Source organism: Cyanistes caeruleus, chromosome 10, assembly GCF_971803275.1.
Source record: "Cyanistes caeruleus chromosome 10, bCyaCae1.hap1.1, whole genome shotgun sequence".
Lineage (NCBI taxonomy): Eukaryota > Metazoa > Chordata > Aves > Passeriformes > Paridae > Cyanistes > Cyanistes caeruleus.
This window is the reverse complement of record NC_141710.1, coordinates 5,846,241-5,873,054: the sequence shown is the minus strand read 5'-3', so window position 1 is coordinate 5,873,054 and position 26,814 is coordinate 5,846,241. Positions and strand designations below refer to the sequence as shown.

The following is a 26,814-nucleotide window of genomic DNA, read 5'->3' as shown; positions in this document are numbered from 1 at the left end:
TGAGCAGGGGAGCACAGGCCCAGGGCTGAGCAGAGTAACACCTCCTGCAGTGGTTCCTGGTGAGGTTGGCAAATAATCCCAGAGAAAGGAGGCTGGAAGGGACCTCTGGAGGTCTGTGTTCCAGCCTCTGCTGAGGGAGGAGGGTTTGCATGTCCCACCAAAACTCCTATTTTTTGTCTGCTATCCTTAAGAGGGGGCTGGCTGTGCTTCCCCTGTGCCGCCCACCTTGTCGTGGGGCTCTGAGACCCAGCTGCTGCAGCCAGCAAAGAAAATCTGCCACAGGCCAGGCTAACAGGAACAAAACAACTGAGCCCAGGATCAGCAGAGCCTGGTCCCCAGACACTGGAATCCCAAAGCTAGGGTTTTCCTCTCTTGAGTCAGTGGTGCAGGAAGTGGAGTCAGACACCAAGGTCTGTGGCCAGTGGAAAATCCTTGAACTCCACAGGGGTCCAACTTCCCAGCAACGGGAGGTGCTCAGCCCTACCTGAATGTTTGACCTTGAGCAATTAGTAACAGTTCACCTGCTGCAGACAGGCAAGGGCGAGTTGAGTATTAACCACCAAAAAACCCTTTGGTTTAGAGAGGTGAGCTGGTCAGACCCCCAAATTAAATATATAGTATGATTTATTGATGATTATTGGCAAAATCAAAATGAAAATAATTGTTTCTATTGCCAAGCGACCTCCATTAATCAGAGATTTAATCAGAACTCATGTTCAGGATGTCTCCCAGCATGGACAGCCCCTGCTCACCCTCACAGTGGGATGTTGGCATGTTTCTTCCAAGGACTGGACTGGGATTTACTGGCCAGTACGTCGAGGTCATGGCAGATGCGTGCGCGGGTGGTTGAAGGCTGGATGATGTCATCCACAAACCCTGCAAAAGAGTAAAACAAAAAAAAAACCTTAACCTGACCAACCATGAAGTGTTTGCCTCCCAGCCTTCTATATCTAGGCTAACCATAAGTTAGAAAAATCAAAACAATGGCTGGAATAAATAACTTCACAAGTCATAAATTATCTAAATTTAAAATAGCCTGAGAAGAAAACATTACTGAGTCAATTTTTAAATTTTATGTATAACTTGCCTTTTAGAGCACAGTTACTGCTCCAAAACTGGAAGTAAAAACAGTGGAAAAACTTACTCTGAGAGTTCTGGAGAACATAACTGAACTGGGCCCTACTCTTTCTTCAGGCCACTGCTTTGCATCTAGGGCTGTATACCAGACTGTCAAAGCACCTGTGCTATAAAGGAAAAGGCTGAATTTTGAGACACTTTCTACTACCTACACAATTGAAAATGCACTTTGCAGAGCAGTCCCCACTTTTCACCAGGCTCTTTGCAGCTGAAGGTGTCTTGTGTACAAATGCTGTCCACATGTACAGGCTGTAGTTAAGCATCACCTTTCTAACTCAGATACAAGTATCTTACCTAAATAACTTGCTTGTTTACTCCAGGTTTTACTAAAGATTTACTCAATAGCACAACTTTATCCCCACGCAATGTGGGAGACAACCATACCTCTCATGGCAGCAGGGAAGGGGTTTGCAAACTTATCCACGTACTCCTCCTCTGCATCTGCCTCCTTTCCTCTGAAGATGATCTGGACAGCACCCTGGGAACAAAAGGGCTCGGCTCAGTGATAGTCCCTCAGCCCTCTGCCCTGCTAACCCTTGCCCACCTCACAGCCATGCCCTCCAGCTGAGGGCTTGGGAGCATCCCCGCTGCCTGCAGCGCCAGGACACCCCACGGTGCTGGCATCATACTGGTGCTGCTGGCAGGGCACTGCTGCACCACAGTGAGAAGGGCCTGGACTCACCTTGGCTCCCATCACGGCCACCTCAGCTGTGGGCCAGGCGTAATTCACATCTCCTCGTAAGTGCTTGGAGCTCATCACATCATAGGCACCCCCGTAGGCCTGTAACACAAACCAGGGCATCCACTCCAGGAGTGGCCTTGCAGTAGCAACAGCCTGCATTGCTCCTGCAGCATTTTCTATTCCAGAGACAAGCAGCTGGGACTGGATTTTACCTGAAGGAGAGCATCTCCATTTTGTGGCAGCAATCTCCTAGGAATAGACATACTTCAACTAGAGCCCCAAAAGAGCAAGGAAGAGGGCTGCTGGTGGTGACCAAGCCCATTCTGCAAGGCAGGCAGGGAGGGGGCTGTGTGTATCCAGACCATCAGGCCTCGACCTGCACCCTGCACATGCACACAAACCAACCAGACAGTGTCCTTCTGGAATTTCCTGGCCAGGGAATACAGCACTCGGGTTCTGCAGTGCTCCACTCTGGAACTGGAAATGCTCCAGACAGCAGTGATGAACAGATACTGCAGGGCTGCAGAGCAAACTGCAGTGCAGTCCCTGTCAGGACAGTACTGAATGGTGCAGCAAGGCTGCAGGATTGACAAGTACTGCATGGAAATACTAGGAACAATCAGAGAAGGCAAAAGAACAGAAAGGGTTTTTTTTATTTTTGCCATGATAAGCCAAAAGCATATCAGAAAAGCAAGCAGGAGGGGCAGAGCAGCCAGGAGAAGGCTAAGACTGTAATGCACCAGCCTGAGCTTATGGCAGTAGGGTGTTGGGTACCTTAGGAGAAAAGATGAGGTAGAGCATAGCAGAAGTCTGGGGAGGAAAAGAAGCCACATGAGTGTTCAGCCTGCAGGCACAGCAGAAAACAGATGCAGCCAGTGCAGGGTTTGCAGAGGGAGGCTCAGGAATCAAGACAGGAGAAAGCAGAATTGCTGCAAACAGATGGCATGTCTTTAGACAGGCTGGGTGACATGGGACAAGTACTTGAGTGAAGGCATTCCAGAGAGAAAGCAGGGAGCAGAAACTGGAAGTTTCAGAAGGGTGCTGAGACAAGAGGAAGGAAGGAAGTGGTCTGGGAATAGAAGAAGTGGCCTCTTGTAACGTTACACAAAAAAGTGTTACCAAATGTGACAAACAGATGTGACACTGATAGAAAGCACCACTGGGACAGACAGACAAAGTTTGGTTTAACTAAAATTGCCACTAGTGGGAAGAGGAACTCCATGGAATTTACCAGCTTACCTTTCTGGTGATGACAGTGATCTTAGGCACAGTTGCCTCTGCAAAGGCAAACAACAGCTTGGCACCATGACGTATAATCCCACCGTACTCCTGAGCCGTGCCTGCAAAGGACAAGGAATTGCTTCACTCCAGGGAATTCACACAAACGCATTATCCACCACCAGCAGCAAACCTCACCACCACCACAGCCATGTTAACACCCTGGAGAAGATCATGCCAGGCAGTGGTCTCTTCAAGATACTGAGCAACTCAAAAATCAGAGCAGCGGTTGTTTGTATGGAAGGTCACAGAAGCAAAGCTCAGCAGATGGGACCTTCCTAGGAACAAAATACACTCCAAGCATTTTCAAGACTCCAGATGTGACCAGCAGTAGGGAACAGCCTAGAGTCACTTCTCCAGAAACCTCGTCTTCCAAGCTCCCTCTTATCTAGACCACACAGAAAGCAGCTTGGCTGCTCTACCATACTGAGGACCTACCCTAGTTATCCCTCAAGGCAGCCCAGGATGATGGACCTTAAAAGACAGAGCATGAATTCCACAGCAGGTGCTTCTGGAGAATGATCATAGGCAGCAAACAGGAATGCAAGCCATCCAGGATGTTCAACACCCTTCTGTCCCAAAGACAGGCGAACCTAATTGGACTTGGAATCAGCAATCCCTTGTAATTTATTTTTAGGACTATGAATTTCAGAACACTAGATGTAACTCTGCAATAACTTTATTGCAGTTTATTCACCTCTTGACTTTAGGTTTTAGCAAGATGATCCCAAATACTCCAAGAGGGTTTTCTGTAGATTTTTTTTTTTAAATGTAAGTAAAAATTCTTTTGTGAGATTGAAGAACTTACTTGGTAGTGTGTTTGCTGGCCTAACATTACTGTTTCCCCTCAGGTGTAAGTTGAGTGTCTGAAAATTTCAGTCTACATTCACAAATGTCTGCTCTCAGCTGCAATTTCTCTTCTAGTTCTTGCCTTTCCCTGCAGCCACTGGGACCTGCCAAGCTCACAGACCCTACAGTGAGAATCAGAATAGCCAGGGGGATTCATCCCCAAGGAGCAGCCTGAGCACAGGTGGGACACCCAGCCCAGGCCAGGAGCTGGGGAGCACTCCCAGACCCCATTTCTAGTCACAGCCTGCTTCTAAAGCACACCTAGAACAGAGCAGCCAGTTTCCAGTGTAAGCTCATTCAGTCATTTGAAGTAATTTCAGTCATTTGAAGTATTTACACTTCCATGACCAATTAACAGAAACTCTTTTCTGGACACAGATTCAGTCCCAGCCTTGTTCTAAATATGTATTTTTATCCAGTTACAGGTTATGAACACCTTAAATGCCATCTCTGTGCACCCTTGTGAAAACTGGGGCTATTCAAGTGTTTGGGTCACTGATGCTGGGAGAAGTTTCATACACTGCTGTGAGCCAGTGTGACAGGTGTTTTCTCCTTCTGTACTGGACAGGGAGATGGGATGATAATGCCACCCTCAGAAATTGTTACTTAATCTGTGATTTCTAATGCTAATGGGCTAATCTTGTCAAATTCCTTAACACAACAGATCATAATCAAACCTCAGGTCTCATCTCTTCAGGTTTGTCTTTTTTTCCTTCCATTTACTTGCTTTCAAACCAACATTCTATTGTGCAATATCAAGTCAGTACTTTGAATTAGCTATATGAAAATAGTTATTGGATTCTGAGCAACTGCTGAAATCTGGATTGCTGGAGTGTCCACTTACACCAAGCTACTGCCTGGCCCGTATCAGAGGAGGAGGCTGAGCCTACACTGGGGAGAAAGGAGAGGAACTCCTGGTTAAAATGTGCCAACTCCATTGTGTTAAAGAATTGGAATGCTGAACAGTCACATTCTGATGCTTTGAGAACTACAGAGGCCTGAAGGTAAACCATGGTTTATACAACAGTATTAACGTTAGATCTGATTGTATAACATGTATAGTCCTCTCTCAACCTGTTTTGTAATGGGTCATTTTAATATTACCTGCTCAGCAAGCCTGTGCTGAAAGCAGGCTCATCATAGCCCTTTCCTCACCGAAGTACCTCTAAACACAGGCATTTTCCACTGAGGAGTGTCTTGGAGCATCAAAGACACGGGGGGGGGGACATGTATAACTAAATCAATGCCAATGAAAACACACTTTTCCCCTCAGAGCTTCATCCTGTCCCCTCAGAGGCTAGAAAAGGTAATCTGTTCTGAGGGATCTTGGGGGCTTTGAATGCGTGGTGGTGGGTGGGTCAGACCTTGCTCTGATGAGCTGCAGCCCTGCCCCCTGTACCCCCCAGCCCCACAGTGTCTGTCAGCCATGGCACACTGAAGGCAGCTGCCTCAGAGTTGCCTGAATGGCTGAGAGACTGCAAGTTCCACCTGGGAGGAAGACCCAGGATGGGCCAAAGCCTGACCATGAGGGAAGCACGTTGTCCTTTAACCCTACCTTCATCTTAGAGTTTCACATCACTGGAACCTAGGACCTGGGAGCTGTTTTTCTGTATCTTTCCCTTTTTCCTGTTTTTCTCCCCTCTTTCTTCTAACTATTTTTACAGAACATGACATTGAATGGGTTTAAAGGTTTTCTATGTTCAGTGGTCTGTCTATGTTGTGATAAGTGATGTTATGTTGCATTTACTCGTTTGCAAATATTCCTTAATTTTCTATAGTTTGCCAGTAAACTTTAGTGGTTTTTATCTCTTGAGAATATTTGGTTGTGATTTTCTCCTTTGTGTCTACCCAGAGCAAAAGAACCTTGGATTAGCCCTAGGTCTGAGCGAGGGGGCTGTAACACCCCCTCTGGGCAGTAGGTACAGGAGATGGAAGAGGCAGGTTATCCTGCTGGAGCAGAGCCTGAAAAGGAACACGTGCCAGGATCAGCTGTGGGACTGCAGCAGGTGTGGGTGGAACATCCTTGAGTGGCCCCAGCTGCCACTGCTCCCTGCCCAGAGCTGGCAGTGCCAGCTCTCCCCTCATCGTGTCCCAGGGGCTGGAGACAGCACTAGACTGCCTCCCCTGGCCCCGGCACAGCCTGTGCAGGGCCTACTGCTGCCACCCTGCCCAGCAAGAGCTGTGGAGATCAAACAACATCTGAAAACACAGCTCTGCATGTACCTGGACATGGAGCCTCGGTATAATACAGCAGTCAGTGTAACTTCACACCTCTTACAACAAGAGCAGCATCTCGAGGGAATGCAGGTTTTTCCTTGCACAGGTCACAGTCACAGCTTTTCGCAGTAGGACAGAGCTTTCCAGAGCATGGTATCCCCAAGCCTGGCCCTGGCAAACTGGCCATCCCAGTGTCTCTACCAGGCTGCTGGAGACTGCAGTATTACCTGACTGCATGATGTGTCTCTCTCCTCAGGTAACTCCAGCAAAGCTTTTTAACTCATGAACACACTGGTTAGTCAGGCGCTATTTCATTTTCCTACAATTTTTGCCCTTTTTTTTTTTACTATCCTTTGTGATGACTAATGTAGTTAGAATACAGAGTTTCTCTCCCAAAAAGTGGGATTTTAAAACCTGGTTTATTTAAGTCTACTGCAGCAAAAGTCTTCTCAGAGTGCTGAAAATGGGTTTTTAACACCAACACCACCATGCATCACACTGAATTCTAAGGATAGGGCATACCTGGCAGAAACCCAGGAACATCCACAAACGTGATCAGGGGGATGTTGAAGGCATCACAGAACCGAACAAAGCGGGCTCCTTTCACAGAAGAATTTATGTCTAAGCACCCTGAGGTTAAGAACACAGAAAAAGATGTTAGCAACTCCAGGGATCTGCAGTAATTCAAGGTAACTCAAAATCACACTATTTTAGCTGTATTGTCTTCTTAAAGGAAAAGCTTATCTGTAGATAATGTGGAGATTACCTGCCATGAAGCTTTTCCTGGTTTAGAACCAAGATCACAGAACAAGCTACACTCAAAGGCTCATTTTATTTTTCTGATCCCTGTGTGCAAAGACTTTCTCTCCCAAAACATAACAGTTTAATTACATACATGTAATTAAAAATATTTTTTCTGTAACTTTCTCTTCATTAGTATTTTTCAGATCAGTCATACTGAAAGGTTACAGTTTTCTGATAAAATAAAACCCAATAACGTTTTGTGAAAGAGCAGCATTTCTGGTAGACACACTGCAAAGTGTTTCTGTTCTGTCTCAGCACCATTTAGAATTATATTATGCACAACTATATTAAAGCAAAACACATTTTGTATCAAAGCCTCTATATGAAACATTAAAAAGAGCTATTAAAATTTAAAATACTAAACGAAGATTATATTAAAACCTTCCCTAGTATCTTGATGGTCATACCTTGTAGAAGCGAATGAAACTAATAAAACGTCAAATTGGGTCATCTGATTTCCCCAAACAAATAGATACAAGAATTAAAAACAAGGAGTAAACCAGAAAGTTCCAACTGGGGAAGGTCACTTCAGAAATTATTCAGTTAAGGAGGGAAAGCAAAATCCCTGGATAGTTAAGAAAGGTGATCTTAGCTAGAGCTGCACCTTGTACCTTCAGATCCAAACCATGTGAGGCCAAGAGTTCCACACTTGTGCATCTGAAGGCTTTGCACTGTTCAGCTACAGTGAGATAACAAAGTCCCCTCACCGTACGGAGGAGTTTTAGGGATTTTGCTGCCATGGAAGGAAGTGTACAGTTTCCATGCTATGATTAACCCAGTTAATTGGTGCTCGCTCTTTCCCCCCAACCCCCGCCCCCTCCCCCCCACCGCGTGTGCAGCTGCTGCTCCTCTTGGGCTGGATGCAGCACTGATTCAATTACCTGGGAGCAAGATCACCTTGTTGAGCCACTAAATAAATGGTTTGCAGTTCATTTCACAGCTCACAGCTGCATTACAGTGAGGTTCAAGGCAAAAGAAGCAGTGGAAAAACACAGAATGAGTGGAGGAGTACACAACACAACAGCTCTGACCTTACACAGCATGCACAGAGAGACACAGGCAAGACACTGTTGAGAGTCTCACACTGGACTCTAACCTGAGGCTACTTTGGGCTGGTTGCCCACGATCCCAACGGTCCGTCCATTCATTCTGGCAAATCCCACCACGATGTTCCTGGCATAGGTTGGCATGATCTCAAAGAATTCCCTCTCATCCACAATCTGCAAAAGGGAGAGGCAGACAGAGCCCATATGAGGCCAGACAGAGGTGCATAAATACACAGGCAAACACAAACTCAGTTACCTTTGTATTGCAACTTTTTAAACAGCTCAGAACTTGCAGAATTTTGAAGGAAAGAGAGGGAGGGAAACCTTTTAGTCTTTGCAGCCTTAATTGCAAGAATTATATAGTCCTGCAAAAACTACCAAAACAGTTAGTTAAGCGATCCATCAGGGAACACCTTTATGACTGAAGGGAGCCTTTCTTCCCAGTTTAGAATAAAATGGAAATCACATGTTAAGAACTTCTTTCTCACAAACTAATTAGCAGCAGCCTTACAGACTGATTTCCAGTGACAGAACAGTACTTCCTGGAGCTCAGAGGCTCCCCATGATACGTTTGATGTAATCTCTCTTGGCAAGCTCAAAGCCCTTTCTTGGAGCAGCCAGCACAGCCCTGCTGCCCCAGGGTCAGTGCTGGGTGTGTCCCAGGGAATGCAGGGAATACAGTGTCCAGCCAGCATCCACCTGGAAGCACACACCTGTGTGGCTGCACTTCCCTCGGGCTGGAGCTCAGTGTGTGCCCTGCCAAGGGACAGCCCCTGGTGCATGAGGAACGATCAGAACTCACACATTCCAACAGATCAGAGTTATCCATGGAGCAGTAGCGACACCTACACACGGCTGCCTGGGCTTCCAGCAGGATTCCCCACTTCCATCTGTTTATGGCAGCTGTTCCCATACACACTGCAGTGTGCCAGTCATTTCATTAGCCTCAGTCTTAAAAAAGTTGTGTTATAAAAGTGGTGTTATTTCTTCCCTTAATACTTCCCAAAATCTGTGGGAGGGCTTGGGGGTTTTCTCCTAATTCACCTAATGATTTTTATTTCATGCCATCTTTTAACTTTCATTACACATAGTGTGGAAATTCACAGTGGAAGAATCCAGGGATTAAAAACATCTTGAGCTTGGTTTCATTTTTTGCTAAAATGAGTCTAAATGACGCCAGTTGCAAATTTTGTAATTTGAAAAAAAACCAAATGTATTTTCTTGTACTGTGCAAGTACATAACTGTCTCTAACCAGAAACAGGGAAGGCTAAATCTCTGCATTCTGTGTACCTTATTACTTTTATATATAAGTGCTGGAATCCAAGACAGAAGCACCAAGGTGCAGGGAGGTGCCAAACAACTCAAGGGAGGTTCTGACCCCAGAAAGAACTGAATTGCAGCATCTTTCATCTGTAGAGCTGTGTATACAGCGTAAGATGTATCCTGAAAAACAAATCTTGGGATTCTACTAAAATCTTTTTTCCCCTACAGTTTTTGTTGCCCATTCACAAGCTACTGCACAGGTGGAAATAGTCACTTATAAAGACTGAAATAAATAAGTAACAGTATCTGTATCTTCAGTGCTAGTCTACTGTTTTTTCTCAATTATTTAGACCCAGAATGTAATATATGCATCTTTAAGCTGAATACCATCAGACTTACGGAGTGTACAATATCCAGCATATCATAGGCTTTGGTTGACTCACTTGGGACAATGGTGTCCAGCTCTGGAACCGGACGGTCACTGTGGAGAGCAAGCAAGTGTGAGCAACAACATTTAAAGACCAAATGAACACCAAGACCAAAAACTCGGGTAAACATTTCCACCTCTCAGAAACTTTGGAAACCGCCTCAAATATGAGGAAAATAACCGGTTCTCTTCTTCTCAGGCATCCTGAGCCCGAGCAGCCTCTTGCACAGGCACCTGTGCTTGGGAAGCCCCGAGCAGCACGGCCCGCGGGGCTGTGGGGACACGGCCGGGCTGCAGGGGGCACTGCCGGCTCGCGGGACAGAAGCGTGTGAGGACACGGCCGGGAGGCTGCAGGGGACACGGGGGCTGGCGGCAGGACCGCTCAGCAGGTCGGGGGCGGCTGCAGCACAGCCGGGTCCCTACAGCGGGCCAGGCCCGAGGCTCCCTGTCACACACCAGGGTATCAGGAACTCCACACTCACCCTGCCCTGCCCACGCTGTCACCCGGGGATTTGAACACACAGAGTTGTAGGAAACCTTTCTATGTTCATTTCCCCGTCTCCAACCAGACCAAAGCAGAGTGGGGAAAACATACGAAAGACACTCTGTATCTTCCCTTCACTTTCCTTCACTGGCTGCGTTTAAAGACTTTCTTGTTTTTCCACAAGAGTGACACATTTTCACGTGGAGTTTTCCTGTAACAGAGACACTGTCCTGCCATCAGCAGAGACAGGATCAGTTCCCCACCTTAGATCACATTACCCTCATTAGGGACCCACTCAGCAGTGGCACCCACTGGGTCTGAGGATTTAGTGCTGGGGTGTCAATTTTTATGAGTTGCCACTGAAGTTTCAGGGAGTATATTTATGCTATTCCATAAAAACACTGATCTGTTTGTTACAAATGGTGTTTCTATGGAGTTCTTACTGAATTAATATTTTAACAATGCTATGCTTTAGTACATTTTGAATAAGACAACACAAGGCTCTAGACACACAATTTAAAACTGAAGAAAGTGATGTGTGGTTTGACAAAATCAGACAGAAGTGCAGGCCCATGGCTGTCCCTGTGCTCCCTCAGACACATGGGACGAGAGAGGCACAGCCCCTGGCAGGGAAGGGAAGAAGCACAGCTATTTATAGAACAAGGCTAACAGCAACACTTCAAGTGCTTTTTCCACAGAATACAAATATTGCATACAAACACTTCCATAAAATGATACAGTGGAGCCTTATTCTGAAGAAGTTAAACTTGTTTTAACATACTGAACCCTAAGATAAAAACTATTCCAAACTTTCTTGTCTGTAAAGTAGATACAGATGCACTCCAAGCTCTGTCCTGCAACCTGTGGTACCCCAAAAGATAGAAGTGGAAAAATTAAACTATTGCTCCCATAAATACACAGTGCTGAAGGAAATTTTAACAGCATTAAAAGAGCCATCAGCAAAATGAAGACATTATTCAGGATACCACATTTGAAAAATAATCTTCAAATATCTACAAACACAGGACATCTGGAGCTTGCTCATTTGGATTAAAAGGTGTTTCTTACAGATCCCACTTAATGGGACAGAACTGCTACTCATTGTTAAAGCCTGTGACAGCTGGATGGACACTCGGTTTCATTCAATGCAGAAGTGAAAATGCACTCGGTTACCAAGAGTTTGCAATAACCTCCTTCAGAAGTTTGTAGAGACACAGAGAGAGGTAAAATCCCACCATGCCATACAGCAAATGCAATTCATCAGGTACCTCCAAAAGGCAGGATCTTCTAAGTCCTCGGAACCCAGGTCACCGACAACACCAACACAAGCTTCAGCAGCCAAGGCTGGCATTTTTCAACACCAAAAAGAACTTACCAAACTAGAAGGAAAACTAAACCAACCAAACAACCCCCAAAAGCCCCAGGACTTCACAATGAAAGCACAAGTAGGTTACATTTGATTTGCATAATTTATAGCAATTTTTTTTGTGTGAAAACAATGCAATAATAAAGTAATTATTCTAGAGGAAATGGATAGGGACTGGAGCAGCTGTAAGGATCAAACACAATCCCAAGAAAAAGGAATTTATTAAGATGTCAGAATGTCCAGATGAAATAATACCAATCTGTGCATCATTTAGGACCATAAATGGGAGAACTACCGGAGATGCTGCTATAAAACCGGCCAAATTTAACAAACAGATCTGCCTTCACATGTATAAAGGCTACTAATTTCAAGTTCTTAGTACAAAATGCACTTATATCTCATGCCTTGTAAAAGATTAGCTCTTTTTTTCTTAAGGGAGACAGATCTCTTATACTTTAGTAGCTACAACCTGACAGCTTCTCACACATAAAATTGCCTGATAGAAAGTACATTGATTTAAAAAATGGACTGTTGCTTCCATAGTGAAATTAAAATACAAAAGTCAAATCTATAGAGAGCAATTATCCCAGTACAACTTGTTAAATGCTTATAAAAATCATGATAACCTCAAAGATAATCCCCCAACTCAGCAAATAATACAAGAGATTTGCTTTGGTTTTGTCACTATCAAACCAGAGCAGTCAAGAACAGAACAGAATCAGACTAGCAGAGTTTAATGAACTCCTAAAGATTAATACCTACCTCAGAAAAATTTAGGACTAGTAATTAATTCACCTGTCTGGCCATTTTCTTAAAGAAAGTGGCAAATTTATTTTTAAAAAAGTGAAAAATGTATCTCAGGGACCAGCACAGTGATTTGTAAATCAATCCAAAAGCACCTCCCCAAACAAACTGTTACACAGACACTGAAAAGCATACTGGAGAATGAAGAGGAAATAACCTTCCAGACTCACATGGTAAAATCATCACACATGAAGAGCCCCAAGACACATCACACACATGTGAGGAGCTGAAAGGAACATATTCAGGCACCACTCCTATGCAGGAGAGTGCAACAGCCTCTTGAGGGTTCCCTACAGAAAGGGCTGAACTTCAAGTGCAACTGGAGCTTGGGTCAAAATACTTTTACTCCACTTACATTCTGTCTTCCAATCCTAGCAAGGCTCTCTGCTCAGTGTCCTGTGCTGTCTCTCTGGCTGTCTCTCAGCTCCTGGAAAAATTCCCTGATAAAAGTCCAGACAGTTGCCATTTTTCCCCTCTTGAAATGGCTCAAGTCCTTTCTGTATTATGTTGCCAACTCCACAGTGAGTCTGAGACAAGTACCTAACACACGAAGCCTTCTGCCTCCTTGTTGCCTGCCCACCTCTAACCCTTATGAGCAGAACTCATCCAACAGACACAGCTGACAGAACAGGGCAAGTTCTCCCCACTGCCACTCACTGTGCTGTTTCCTACCTCTCTCACTTGTTCCAAGAGACTGGGCAGCCCACCTGGACAGAGATTGCTTTTTCCCTGGACAACAGCCCTTTCAGAAAACAGAATTCTACCTAATAGTGAACACACACATGTTGGGAAACTTCCCATATTCACATACCAGAATGCAGAATTATCTGCCAAGATCCCAGGCACAGAACACCCGTGTCTCAGTGTCCCTTAAGCCAGAGAAGCCATGAAATGCAGTGCTCAGAGAGCACCGAGCTCAGGCAAGCTCCCCTTACCTGGGATCATGGCACTCGCAGACTGGAGCTGGATCCCGGTTGCTCAGGGGTAAATAATTAAAGAACTCTCGGAGGTTCAGCAGAGCATCGATGTCATTCTCAAAGGCTCTGTGTGCAACTCCTGCACAGACACAGTAAAGCAGGTATGGAAACCATCATGCAAAGCTTTCCTTTCCAAATACATACCAGTAAAGATAGAAACAAGTAACAGCAAGACTCTTTAAACTTGAGCTATTAACAATGAGGAGTCTTAAGCCACTAAACCTGACCAGCTAAAAATATCTAGAAAACATGTGCTGTATCAGACTTCCTCCAGAACAGGTCAGCATTGTTGACCTCATATTTAAAATGATGTGAAATGGTTTATCAGCTGGCACAGCCCTAGTTGGACTCCAGCATTCTGGAACTCTGTTCAGGTTAGTATGCTGCACCCAAGTGTTGGACTACAAGTGCTCTTTATAAAAGGGCTGGATCTGGGCAGCATCTGTGTGTGTGGTTTTGGTTCATCATCAGCTCAGTTCACACAGAATTTGAGATCCCACAGTCATTTGTCATCCAACACAGTCACTTGAGAAGATTCATGACTCACAGATATTTTCACAGAGGGGAAAAAAGAAGAGAAGTGCTTCAGCTCACACTGCCACTTGGTTTATAGTTAAGCAGTTCAAAATCAATCACTTTTAGTGAGCTAACAAGGGACTGTTGAGAATCTTTCAACCCATGCAAATATCTGGAAAACAAACAAAAAAAACCCCACCCCAGGCTGACTTTGTTGAGCCCTGCCCCCTGACAGTCTTCCCACTTCTAGCATCTTTTGTGGGTTTGCTACTTTCTCTTCCAAATCCCAGAACTCTCCCATATTCCCACTTTCCCTCCTTTGTGTTCAGTTACTCAACAGGAGCTGCAGGAGAGCATATGCAAAGCTAGACCCTGTGCTTAGGCAGAGCTTTGTCCCTTAGACTCATCTGCAAGGGCTGTTTAGCCAGAACTACTCACATTTACTTTGCACATAATTAGCATGTTCTGTAAAGCCCCCAGCTCTCACCAGACACTGCAGTGTGTGTCTTTGCACCCCCCAGCTGCTCCTGGGTGACATCTTCATTGGTGACAGACTTTACCACATCAGGCCCAGTGATGAATAGGTAGGATGTGTCCTGGGGGAAGTGGAAAAGCAGAAACAGTGAATGCCAGAGCCAAGCTGCAAAAGCACCTATGGAACAGCTACAGCCTCTAGAGACTTCCCCCAAAATAAGAACAGAGGGACAAATTTCTTAAAAAGGCTGCATTGCACTGAAAATATACTGAAGATGCAACTGTCCACAAGTTATTTGGAAAAGTTTTTCTCAACTTTTCATGCAAAATAAAAATCCAAAGCAGAAAGTCATCTCAGAAAATACCCATTCGCATGTGGTCACTTAGTGTGTCATCACCATCACCAGCAGCAGCTCAGGACACACCCTTACCTTCACCATGAATGTGAAATCAGTTAAGGCAGGAGAATACACAGCTCCACCAGCACAAGGACCCATGATGAGGGAGATTTGGGGAATGACACCAGAACACAAAACATTTCTCTGAAACAGGAGAAAAAAAATCTGGTTTTACCAAAGAAATGTGTCTTTAAATCTGTGCCCAGGTCCTGCAAGAATTCACCATCACAGTGACTGTTTTATCTATTGGCAGACAAGTATCTGGAGAGAATCTCTTGATGCAAATTGAACCAAAATGAGTTTGTTATTTCTGTTTTTCTCCTTTCTATTCCCCTACAGTTGATTCCCTATACCATACAATGACTGCAGAGGAGATAACATGAGCCACCTCAACAGATACTGCAGGGGCAAAAACTGCACTGAGCCTGGAGTGGGAAGGAGTGGATGTCCCTGACATTTGGATGTGCACGTACACTATGCTCAGAGGTAGAAGCAATCTTACTGACCAACTAGGGGAGAGATTCTTTTAAAATCAGGTTTCTGCACCAGCTTGAGTTTTACACAAAAGTGAATGGCTACCATCCAACATGGATGGTGTGTTATCAAAAAAACCACTTCCATTGCTTGTTGCTCAACTGGGTCACAAAGACTTCTGTAACTGTTCCTTCCAGACTGCACCACCCCAAAATCTGACTGACCTGACATGCCACTTACTTTCCTACTGACAGGACAGTGTTCTGTGCACACAATTTGATGCAAAGTATTTTAGCAGGCATACAAAAGAATGTCATTTCCATGAAAAAATGAGCAGCAGTGCACTAGGGGAAAAAAATCTTGCATTAACCACAAAAATCCTCTGGGAACATACATCTTTCACCAGTTGTAATCAACACTGGACATCCCAAACCAGCAAGGTTAACACTGACCTGCACGCTTCTTTGAACAGAAATCTTTCTGGCTTGCATGCCTTCTTTCTCTGCTGCCACAAACTCTATTTTGTTTTCCCTCCTAACCCCCATCTTGACAGAACAGGCACTTCACTGCTTATGATCTGAGCTTTTCAAGTTTCCAGTCTGTCAGTGCACAATGCTTAATTTACTTTAAGTTCCTCTTTCTCCAGTGGAAATCCTTCACCTTTTACAAGCCCTATTGAAAATAACTGCTGTGTGAAATTGATAACATATCTTTATTTCAAAAGAGACACAAGGAAGCTGATAGTGCATCAGAAGCAAAAAAAACACTGAACTATGGTGCACCCACTTGCCTCAAACTAATAAATGCTCAGAGAAATTACATCCCAACACAGACAATTCAAAATTGGTATAAACCAAGAAGTTAAGCAGTTGCTTGGGGTTTCCTTCCAATTAAGCAAATTGCCTGTTCTGTCATTCTCACTATATATTAGATCACAGAGTTTTACAGAGCTCAGCATCACCCTTGTTTAAGACATGGGTACATTTGCCCAAAGCCAAGAAAAGAACCAAGGTTTGACTTTCACATACTATTTTATCCATTGGCTGAAACAGAACGATAACTTTAACATTTACTTACAAACACCCACTTGCATGTTTTGCCCACCTTTATGGATGCCAAGCTCTCTGTCCATCCAGCAGCCTACTCACCAAAAATATGTCTGCATAGCCTGCCAAGGACTCCACTCCCTCCTGGATACGGGCTCCTCCAGAGTCATTCAACCCAATCACAGGTGCTCCAACCATGGCAGCTTGATCCATAATCTAGTGATGAACACAAACTCCTCAGTATTGGCCCAGCTAAGCTAAACCCCAAAAAAATATCTGCTCTCCCAGCTGTGCATCTCCACACTCAGCACTGGAGTTGGATAATGCAGTGTGAGTGACACTGTCACAGGAGAGGGACAATTTCCCCTTCTTCATAAGCAGCCTCAACTGCACCTCAATCATCCCCTCATCTACTCTTCAAAGTTTGTTGCAGCGGTGGCTGTGGAATCTCTCTAAGCTGTATATTCTAATGCTTGATTACCCTTCTTAGAACTTCTTTGGGAAGACTAAATTAAATCTTTCCTCCAGAAATTTAAACATTCTGTTTGTCTTGATACACAGCAGTGAGGGAGACCAATTAGCTATTCTTGGCCTTTACTTTTGTGAACATTCAAGTACCTCAAATTTCCCTTCAGTCTTCGTATTCCTCTTCATGTTTCTAGGTTAAGCACCATCAATTCAGTCCCACATCCTGTTTTCTAGGACTCTGATCATTTTGGTTACTTGCCTCAAGATCATACACAATACTACAACAGAGCCTTAAGTAGGAGGACTGAATTCCTTACATTCCTTGCACAAAATATTCCTGATTACTGAATTCCAGTAAAATATTTGCCATAACACTACAGCACTGGCACATTATGCTAAGATCTGTTTTAACATCAAGATTTGCTTTAGCTCCTATATAATTTTTGTAAAACATCAGTTAATCTCCATTTTGAAATTTGAAGTTGCTTTTCCCTGCTCTTTTAATCATTGTTATAAAATTATTTTAGACAATCTTTAACTCTCTAAGTGATTTACAATTCCAGTCCCATCTTTCAGAGTGCCTGTAGAATCAATCTTGAATTTTATATTGCCTAGAAACACAGATACCACACTTGGTGCCACTCATGTCAGTGGTATCTCAGGAGACCCAAAACTCCAGCCCAAACAGGAACTGGTGGTAACCACCTCTGTACAGTCCTAGAATTCACTGACACGTTCTGCTGTTTTCCAGGGACATCATATATGGACTTTCTTTCTCAAGGCTCTTCCAAGTTCTTTCTAAAACACACCTCAAAGACTGAACCCCAAAACAACTGATGTCCTCAGAGCCTTCCAGCTTTGGAGCCCACAAAGAACAGCACCAGCCAGGAAGGACCCACATTTTTTCTAGTTCTGTGATCAGACCCTGCTGCTTTAGAAAGAAGAGATCAAAGAAAACCCTCCAGAAAGCATCCCATCATTCCAGTGCCATTCCATCCCTCCCCAGTACAGACACCACAAAGCTTCAGTGTTAAAGGGTAATTCAAATCCTTCCCAATATCAAACCCTGGTAAAATCAAATAGTTGTTATCTAGCCCGAAGTCTTCATGTTTTCTAGTTTTACACCCACACACTCCTGAGGAGCCTATGCCAAAGAGTAGTTATTTCCACAGCATAAAAGGCCTTGTGCACCAAAAATCTTGTTTCTGATTCCATGGCAAGAAAATTCAGGAAGATTTCCCAGATCACACCACTCAACACTCATGCATGAAAGAGTTCTTTTCTCCCCAGTCCTGGGATTCAAAAACTCTTCTAGCAAGACAAGCAGACAAACAGAAATAAATAGCCACAAGTGTCTGATAAGAGAAAATCTCAGGGTCAAGGTGACCTCCAAGCTGTAAAACTTTCTTTTCAGGCTGTTTACTTGTTACATTTACTTATTTTTAACTATTACACACTTTCACAGCACACTGTTTAGAGGAAAAAGTTTCTCCGAATTAATTCCACATTTCTCCAGTGTACAAGGAGTAGTACATTTATATTTGTACTTGGCAAGTCTCTCATCCTTCGCAGTAAAGTAGAAGAGATAACTTAATGTAACGAAGTGTGTATTACCTGGAAAGGCTCATTCACACTCAAAAAAGTTTCCAGAAGCACCATTCTCAGGCATGGCACATGCCAGAGCCCACTAAAGTAAGTCACCAAATATTTTCTCTAAAGTCATAATCGCAACAGACTGAAAAAAGGATGCTGAAAATTGTTTTATTTTCTCCTGTGTCATATTACCTTGCAGATCTTCTGAGCATGAACTCCAGATAAACTGCCTCCAAATACAGTAAAATCCTGAAGGTAAAGCAAATTTTCAGATAAGGGAAAGAATAATTTCAGCAAAATGTTGTCAATTATTGCCAGTAAATAATATAATCCTACAGTGCTCTATATTTGGTATGCTGCTTCAAAACAACCGACTCCCTCAGTGCAGCCTGCAGATCATCCCAGCTCAATAAAGCCTCCTTTACAAGGAGGAAATACAAACCTGGATACACATCACCATTCTAGACTCATGAGTTATGTCCAAGAGTTATTACTCTTCTGGGGTGCTGTAGGGACTATGCCAGCCAAAAGGCCTAAGCAGAAAGATCTCTTAACAGGCCCTGGACTGATCCAGAAGAAAAAGAGGATATTGACACCTACTGGCACAAACACAGCCCAGAGGCAGCTCCTGGGGAGTTTCTCTGCTGCATTCCCACTAAGTCTTACTTCTAAAGAAGCCCCAAAAACTGTATGGACAGAGACAGCATGTCTCTGTTATGACTGTTATGTTGTATGTCTCTGTTACAAATAACAGTTGAACCAAAAAGGCTTGGCATCTCAAGAGGCAGCTCAATTTGGAGGGAAAAAGGTCTTTAAATATAAAAAGGGAGGGTTGTATCATGAAGGAGCACTCTTAAATTCTACTAATACAAGAACTGCCCTCTAGTTGTGTTCTAAAATGAAGGTTTGTGTTTGGCTCCTCTCCACATGTTCAGCCCCATGTAACAGTGTCTCTCCTTGGAAGGAGCACATATCCAAGACAAAAAAAGGCAGACTGTACCCTTGCTCCAAGGTAACACAGCAACGGCTACTTTGGCCATGAAAGCAAATGGAACAAAGGCTACTTTGTGGCCCAGAACAGAGCAGCACTTACTAATGATCTGAAAGAAAGCCTTTCTTTCAGACCAAGATAAGTCTCTACCTAAGATGTTTCCTTTGAAATAATTTTATTTTAATATAAAAATATATTTTAACATAAAAAATATATTTTATCTCTTTATATGCTATCTATCACAAGCTTTTTTGCTTCTTCTTGTCTGAGGGATCACTGCTTCCTTCCACATTGCTACATGACCACACTGAACTATTGTGAACTTATTTCAAAGGGTAAGTTCCCACTATTTAAAAACAAGTAAAACTTTACCTGACTGAAAACATAAGCTAGTCTCCCGTTAATTCGTCCACGGCCAGTCACCACACTGTCACCAGGATACTGCATTAAAAACAGATAAATTAACTGAAAATAAAAAAAAAATCAAAGCAACAATGACATCCAATAGAATTTCCACAAACTCCTATTAAGACAAAGCAAAGACTGATTTCCTGGGAAATCTTATCTTCCATGTTTGCAGTGCAGACTCCACAAAGATTTTCCCCAGCCCTGAAAAGGAAAACTAGAGGTAATATCACATATTCATTATGTATTAAAGATCAGCAAACTTAACAGTTTCCCTTCAAATTTACCACTTCTGGACTTAAGGCAAATCATATCCTCAGAGACAGGATGTACCCTTTTATCAGGACTAGCTGATGTTTTTGAAAGAATGGACATGGTGCACCTCTGAGTGCTTGATACAGGATAAAAAAACAACCCTGGACAGGTCCAAAAATATAATCACAGTCACCTCAAATGCTTGAACTTGACCTGTCCCATTTTCCCCCCTGTAAACAAGGGAAGAAAGAACTGGCCAAGGAAATTGAGCCTTTGAGTCTTAAAATGTGCTTCATCTATATTGTATCACTTTCTAGTAAAGAAAATATATAGAAGTCTTTTGAGACAACAGTAGGAAAGGAACTTTACTAGGCTGTCAGTAAAAAAGGGAATTTCAGGCACTGAAGTGCTTTTTGTTGTTTGGTACTAAAAATGAAAAAAAAAGGAAAGAAAAAAGGGAAGTGTGTGGTGCAGGCCCCCTCTAAGGGCCATTTATGCCCAGGTGGTCTGTTGTCAGGAAGGTCACACCTGTCTGGTGCCTTTTCTCAGGCTGCACACACAGGACTGCTCTCAGCCCCTGGCACACAGGACAGCAGCACATGCCTGTACTTCAGCCACTGCCATGTACAGGTGACTCCCAAAAGCCCCAGAAGCCCACAGAGCGGCCTGGATGTGAACACAGGTCCTACCATACCCTCAGAAAGTTCCAGGGACTCTGAGAAACTCAATGCTAAACCAATATTCCAGCTCAGTGGCCACAGTTAGGTCATCTGTTGTGAAACTGTGCTCTGTAAACACAATCTGCAGCTCACTGAAGGGTGAATTCTGAATCACAAGGGAAAAAATTAACCCTATTGTCACACTCAGGACTGTGCTGCTCCTCCTTTTTTCAGGAACAGCAATTTGTTATCAACAGTGTTGATACGTGTGGGATGCAGCATGGAGTAACTTGATGGGAGGCAATGTGGCAGTTACTTCAGTCTGCTGGGGAAGAGCAAAAAATGTAGAGGAAAAAAGATGATTGCTCCGCTACTCCCTGAGAGGGGAGGAGGTCTAACACAACATCCTTCTCAACACCAAGTGTCATCAGCTTTCTGTCAACAACAAATAAATCCTTCACCTTTGCTGTTCCCAGTGCCCCTGCTGGAACCCTGCTGTCCCCTCCCTCATCCACAGGCTGCAATCCTACAACCTGGAGGACTGAAACCCAACAAACTGGTTTAGAAACTCCACAAACAGAAGCTGTAGCCACTGTGTGCAGCACAGGGCACACAGAGAGCAGCTCCTCACCCAACACCACAACCCACAGCCAACAGCCTTTGGCTACAGGAAGATTAATGGTGAACAGGCACATTAGCACCAGCCATTGACATCCCAGCAACTCACTTGTCTTTTCTACCAAACCACAAGAGAACACTTTTCCCAGGTAGCACATTATCAGGAATCAACATTACGGTGAGACTTTGCAGAGCCACTGATTTTCCCTGTGTGTGTGGAACTCCCTGTATCGTGTTGGTTTAGGATACATGGTCACATTAGCAAAGTGCCTTAGCAAGCAGGGTGTAGCTAGCTAACAGAGCAGTACAAATGCTGGGACCTCCAAACATCCAGATCAGATTGTAAGGCCCTAAAGGATTTTATGACTGTAGTTTGGCAGGCATAAATATCGATCTGAGCTGTTTAATCCAATAACTCTAATCCTACCTGTAGGGAATCAGAAGTATCTACCCTGAATTGTTCCTCTTATCTGATTGACAAAATTTCACCAACAAAGCTCTGCAGCCTCCTCTACTGTTTAAAATGTAAATATAAGACAATTTCCAGGAAGGTATTTAAACTGAACAGGTGACCTTATAAAAAAGGTATCAAGTTTAGGCAACAGAAAACTCTGTAAGCTGTTAAATGGAAACTGAGAGTACTTAGAGCAAATTTACAAAACAAAATTATACATAAAAAGAAAACAAATAGTAGAAATCACATGTGAACAGAAGACCCCATTTTCAACCAGCAGGCTGGCTGCACAGCAGAGGACACCAAAACAAGAGTTATATGAAATAAAACTACCTTATTCTTACTAGAGTCCATCCCAAAGTCAGTACATCTGTGTTCCACAAACATGTCATATTCATCAAAACTGTCAGGGTCCAACAGCAGCAAAATTCGTTCCCTTGCTGTCAGCTTTCCCTGAAACAGAGCAAGCAACAATTAACAGAGCCATCAGGTGGTTCTGGTTGGTTGCTGACCCCCCCAGCTGATGCAGTTTAATCAAGCAAAACCTCACTTGATCTGCTACACTGGGTCCATTAAGTAACTGCAGGCCCCCAAAGCTGGAAATAGCCTGTGTAGTGATTATCCTCCTCAAAAACAAACATAATGGAAGCCAGACTCTGAAAAGAAGGCTGACTGTTGGAGCAGCACTACCACAGGAGAAAGGAAACAATTGCAGAGACTTTTCAACAGGATATAAATGCATCACAGCTATTTTTGCTTACACATTTAAATGCTGTTATAAAGGCCTTTTTTCTATTCTTAACCAGGGAACCCTTCCACAGCTAAACCAGTCCTCTCCAACAGCTCAGGGTTCAATTCACCACACTCAAATATTATTTGACTACAGTAAATAAGAGGGAAGTGTGTCAGCCTGCAGGGATCTTTTAACAAAATCCTTCTGTTCTTTTTCCTGCTGGACACTGTTATGGGCAAAAGTAGGGTAAGGGCCAAGAACAGAATCAAAGTGCCTGCAAAGTTCTTTAAATCTTAACCTACCAAACAAATCTGTTATTTCCAATCATAGTAAGCATCTGTCTGCAAAGGGCAGGGCACCTGGGCTGTCTCCTTTAGGGGATGATGTGACCCTGCACCAACATGACATAATACAGCTCAGCTCCTACAAAACATCTGACCAGTAGGCCAAAAAGCTCATGAAAAGCAGCAAACACAGGAAAACCTAAGGGAAGCCATAGTTTGAGTTTATATAGAACATAAGTTGTTCAAGGCCCTAGACATGCAAAAATGCTTGTATATTGGTATGTCAGTGTCCTGAATGCAACTCAGTGAGACTGAACTCTCTTCAGGTGTTGTATGACTGGGGAGGCACACTGCTGAAAGGCAGAGTGATCACTGAGGGAGCCTTCATGGGAATCGCCATTCCCACCTCCTTGATGCCTAGGAGCCACCATGGTACCGCCAGGGCCGTCCCAGCAAGAAACAATAAACAGAAAATAGAAACAGGAAACCTCTGCTGTCACCCACATCAGCACTGCCTAAATTTTGAATGAGACAGGAGACTAAACACCCACCTGTTGTCATCCCTCCCACCTGTTTTTGCCTTGTTTTCACTCTTCTAACTCTTTGCTCTCATCTCAGCTTAAATTTGCAACAGCGATATGAAGATGAAGCTGCTGCTCAGAAGCGTTAAGCAGCCTAGAACTGACTTACTATCACACTGACAGGCAGAAGTTGCAACTTCTGTCTACGCTACCTCTCATACATATCACAGGCAACCTCGGTGACCACTCTGAGGCGAAGGAATTAGTAAAGCAATTGTTCTTTTTTCTACTCAGAGTAACAGGCAATGCAGTCTTTAGTGCTGCTTGAGGAAAGCTTTCCGCAAAGGGGAGTCTGCAGGTTCCACGCGAAGCCGCGAGTCCCCAGAGCCGAGCGGAGCCCCGCCGTGCACGGCCTGCCCTCCCCGGCGAGCGTGCGCCCGGCGGCAGCAGGACGGGGCTTTGTCCCCGCCAACCACCGTGCTGGGCTCACCCGCTTGTGCTGGGCGTCGATGCGGGCCTGGCCGCCGCCGAGCAGCGCGGCGCGGCGCTTCTCCTCGATGCGCTGGGGCACGGGGGCCGAGCGAGCCCCCGAGGCGGCGCGGCCCCGGTACAGCCCCACCGCCCGCCGCAGCACCCTCACAGCCGCCATGTCCCGGCGCTGCGCCTGCGCGCCCGGCCCGGCCCCGAGCCCGGCCCCGCTCCGCCGCCCGGGTGTCCCGGCTATGGCAGGGCCGTGCGGGGCACACGGCTCCGGGAGGCCCGGGAACGGCGGCTGCCCGAGCCCGGCCCTCCGCGGCAGGGCTGTTCATCGCTGTTGTCTATGCGCAGAGACCAGCAGGAAGAGGCATCGGCTTTTCCCCCTTTCCTGCGTGGCGGAGAGATTTGTGGCGCTTCAGAAGTGGGGAGGGCAAGCAGAGGTGTCAGCTCGCAAGATTAGCTGCCCTCGCTTTGTTCCAAATGCCAGAAAGTATTTGTTAGGAAAACAGTCCTTGTGACACACCGGTACCGATTCCCTGCCGCCTCCTATGCCTCTTCAGGCACCGTGGCTCTTGTCACGGCACACTTTGGGAGGGATGAGGAAAATCGAGACCCTTTAAGAAGGGAGTGGATCAGGATGCGTGGGGAATACGCAACACACACAGCGAATGCCCGAGCTGCAGTGTATCCGCAATCCAGAGATCTGATGTCATCGGCTCCCAGGCAGTTCTCCAGTGGGCAGGCACAGCCATCTGTGCAGCAGATCATTTGTTACCCCTGTAGGCCACCTCCGACACCGACCACCAACAAAACACCGGCCAGTTCCAAGTAGGGCGAGGTGAATGTTGCCGTAAGTGCGCACATATCACACATGAAATACACGAGCATGGCCCTGTGGATACCACAAGCCTGAGGAATCTCCAAGAATGGAAATTCTTGGATTACATAGCATGTACAAGCTGTTGTACGATAATTTATTTTGAAAGGGCTCTCAGGCTCCAGTCCAGCCTCCTACTCAGAACAGACTCAGCCCTGAATTCATACCACTTTTCTTAGGGCTTTTGTCAGTTGAACCTAGAAAGGACAGAAGCTGACACACCTTTCCCAATCCGGGTTCCAGTGCCTGACTGGCTCCATGGAGAAGTGATCCCCCTACACTCATTCCACTCAGTAGCAACCTGCCCTGATTCAGTTTAAGACAGCTGCCTCTTGTCCTCTGACTGTCCCCTTCAGCCAGGTGGGGTTAGTGAGGTGACAGCCACAGGCTCTCCAGTACGAGAAAGCGGCTACTAGGGATGTCCCCAGTGTCCACTCCAGGCTAATAAAGCCCAGTCCCCCAGCATCTCCTCCTGGGGCAAGTGCTCTGGCCCTTCACCATCATCCTGCCCCCCTCCTCAACATGATGTGCTAGCCTGGATACAGCTGTATACCAAGAGATCGTGTCAGAAACCTTGCCCAGGGTAAGACACCTGACATACACTGCTCTTCCTTCTTCCACAGAACCCCTCACTTTGTCACCAGAAGGCACTGAGGTTGGTTACACAATTTATTCCTGGTTAATCTATGCTGGCTATTCCCAATCAACTTCTTGTGTGACCACAAAATGCAGCCAAGAACACTTGTGCCATGGCTTTCCTCCCATACCAAATTGAGGGGGATCACCTTACAGTCCCCCAGGCTTTTTGTAGATGGGAGTAAGCCCAGCCTTTCCCCAGCCATCAGGGGGGATCTCTCTCCACCCTCTTGGATCATCCTGTCTGATCCCCTAGAATGTGTCAAACTTTCTCAGTAGCTGATGACTCAATCATCCCCACTACAGGAGCCCTCTCCTTGAGCCCTGCCTGCAAGCACAAAGGCCCAGGGAGATCTTGGCAGTGAAGACCAGGACAAGAAAGGCACCAAGTAGCTCAGCCCACACACTGCTGAGCAGGAGGCTGTTTCAGCCCCCAGCCAGAGTAGCTGCAGGATGCCAGCTGCATTCCTGACCTATCTGTGAGATAGCTGCGCCTCGGCAGCAGCCAAACAGGCATTTCACCCTCCCCACTCAGGAAGTTTCTCCTGGTCACAAAACAGCCCAGGCAGAAATCAGACAACAGATACTTGAAGCAAAAGCCTCCACTATCCCCCTCAGGTGGGGTCAGCATCACTCAGGCTGCCTGCAATAGCTTCTTCATTAAAAATTACACTCAAAAGAGCAACTCTGCAACTTCAGAAATTAAAATAACCACTATTCAGAATATGGGTCACATCTAAAAGAGGTTGGGAATCTGCATTCTGGGAACAAAGGGGTTTCAAAAAGCCCCCATCTGGAAGACAAAGCTGGCATGGCAAGGGGAGTCATGCTTGCTTTTACTTTTCTTTACTTCCTTTTTACACTTGATTTTTAGCCCCCTCTTTGAACCTGATGATAAAAATTCAGCAGAGGCAAAAGGGCATTCTTTGGATAACTGAAGTTGTGCCCAATAGAAGAGTAGAGGGGGAGACTGAATTGTCAAGAGTTGCAGGTTACATATTAAAAAACAGGGTGAAGAGTCAAAAAAATACCTTTAGAAGGAACTTGCTGGAAGTATGAAAACTAGTAAATTCTTTTTCAAATACTTGAGAAGAAGGAAGCATGCCAGAAATTCTGGCAATAAGACAAGCCAAGATTACAGGGATTGTTCAGACTATCCAACAAAAAAAAAAAAAAAAAATATTAGTTTTGGTTTGTTTTATCTGAATTCAGTGCAAAGGAACTTGAGAAGATTTCTGGGCTAAAAAGATTGTTTTTTCTTGGGTTTTTACCTGGATGTTTACTGGGTACACTGAAGGTTCTATTTCACCCCAAAGAGTGAAGATTAAGTTATAGAATAAATCCTTAAGGACCAAACTGTTTTCACCTCAGTGTTATAAGGTCCTTCAGTGATAACTCGCTTAAATATAAAGCCTCTTGCTAAAAACTCCCATGGTAGGTGGCTATTATAATGTCAGTTTTTAAGGCAGGCACTAAGGGACCTAAGAAAACTTAAAACCTGTAAATCCAATATGAATTATGAAGTAAAATGCCAAAAAGCCCACCAACCCCACCCAAAAAATCCAGTATTAGCAAACACATAAACAGGACATACTGGGGA

General features: G+C 44.8%; 1 protein-coding gene across 11 annotated transcripts in view; it reads right to left on the bottom strand.

The window, feature by feature from the left end:
* Positions 1-26,814, bottom strand: part of PCCB (propionyl-CoA carboxylase subunit beta) — a 37,037-nt gene that overhangs the window by 3,317 nt on the left and 6,906 nt on the right. For 5 of the 11 annotated variants that reach the window (XR_015274645.1, XR_015274646.1, XR_015274647.1 and 2 more), the window contains exons 1-15: positions 23,715-23,898; positions 22,020-22,139; positions 19,668-19,736; positions 18,497-18,553; positions 16,346-16,459; positions 14,757-14,867; positions 14,339-14,447; positions 13,294-13,414; positions 9,677-9,758; positions 8,064-8,187; positions 6,686-6,793; positions 3,059-3,159; positions 1,820-1,918; positions 1,522-1,615; positions 753-876 (exon numbers count right to left, since the gene is read on the bottom strand). Coding sequence is in view for 7 of the 11 variants with exons in the window: in XM_086844432.1 (XP_086700558.1) it covers positions 755-876; positions 1,522-1,615; positions 1,820-1,918; positions 3,059-3,159; positions 6,686-6,793; positions 8,064-8,187; positions 9,677-9,758; positions 13,294-13,414; positions 14,339-14,447; positions 14,757-14,867; positions 16,346-16,459; positions 18,497-18,553; positions 19,668-19,736; positions 22,020-22,139; positions 23,715-23,873 (1,590 nt within the window). In the remaining 4 variants the exon portion in view is untranslated. Of the gene's footprint in view, positions 1-606; positions 877-1,521; positions 1,616-1,819; positions 1,919-3,058; positions 3,160-6,685; positions 6,794-8,063; positions 8,188-9,676; positions 9,759-13,293; positions 13,415-14,338; positions 14,448-14,756; positions 14,868-16,345; positions 16,460-18,496; positions 18,554-19,667; positions 19,905-19,987; positions 20,036-22,019; positions 22,140-22,236; positions 22,461-23,714; positions 23,899-24,224; positions 24,376-26,814 lie in introns of those variants that run through there. The other 6 variants (XR_015274648.1, XM_086844435.1, XM_086844434.1 and 3 more) reach the window with 5 other exon arrangements.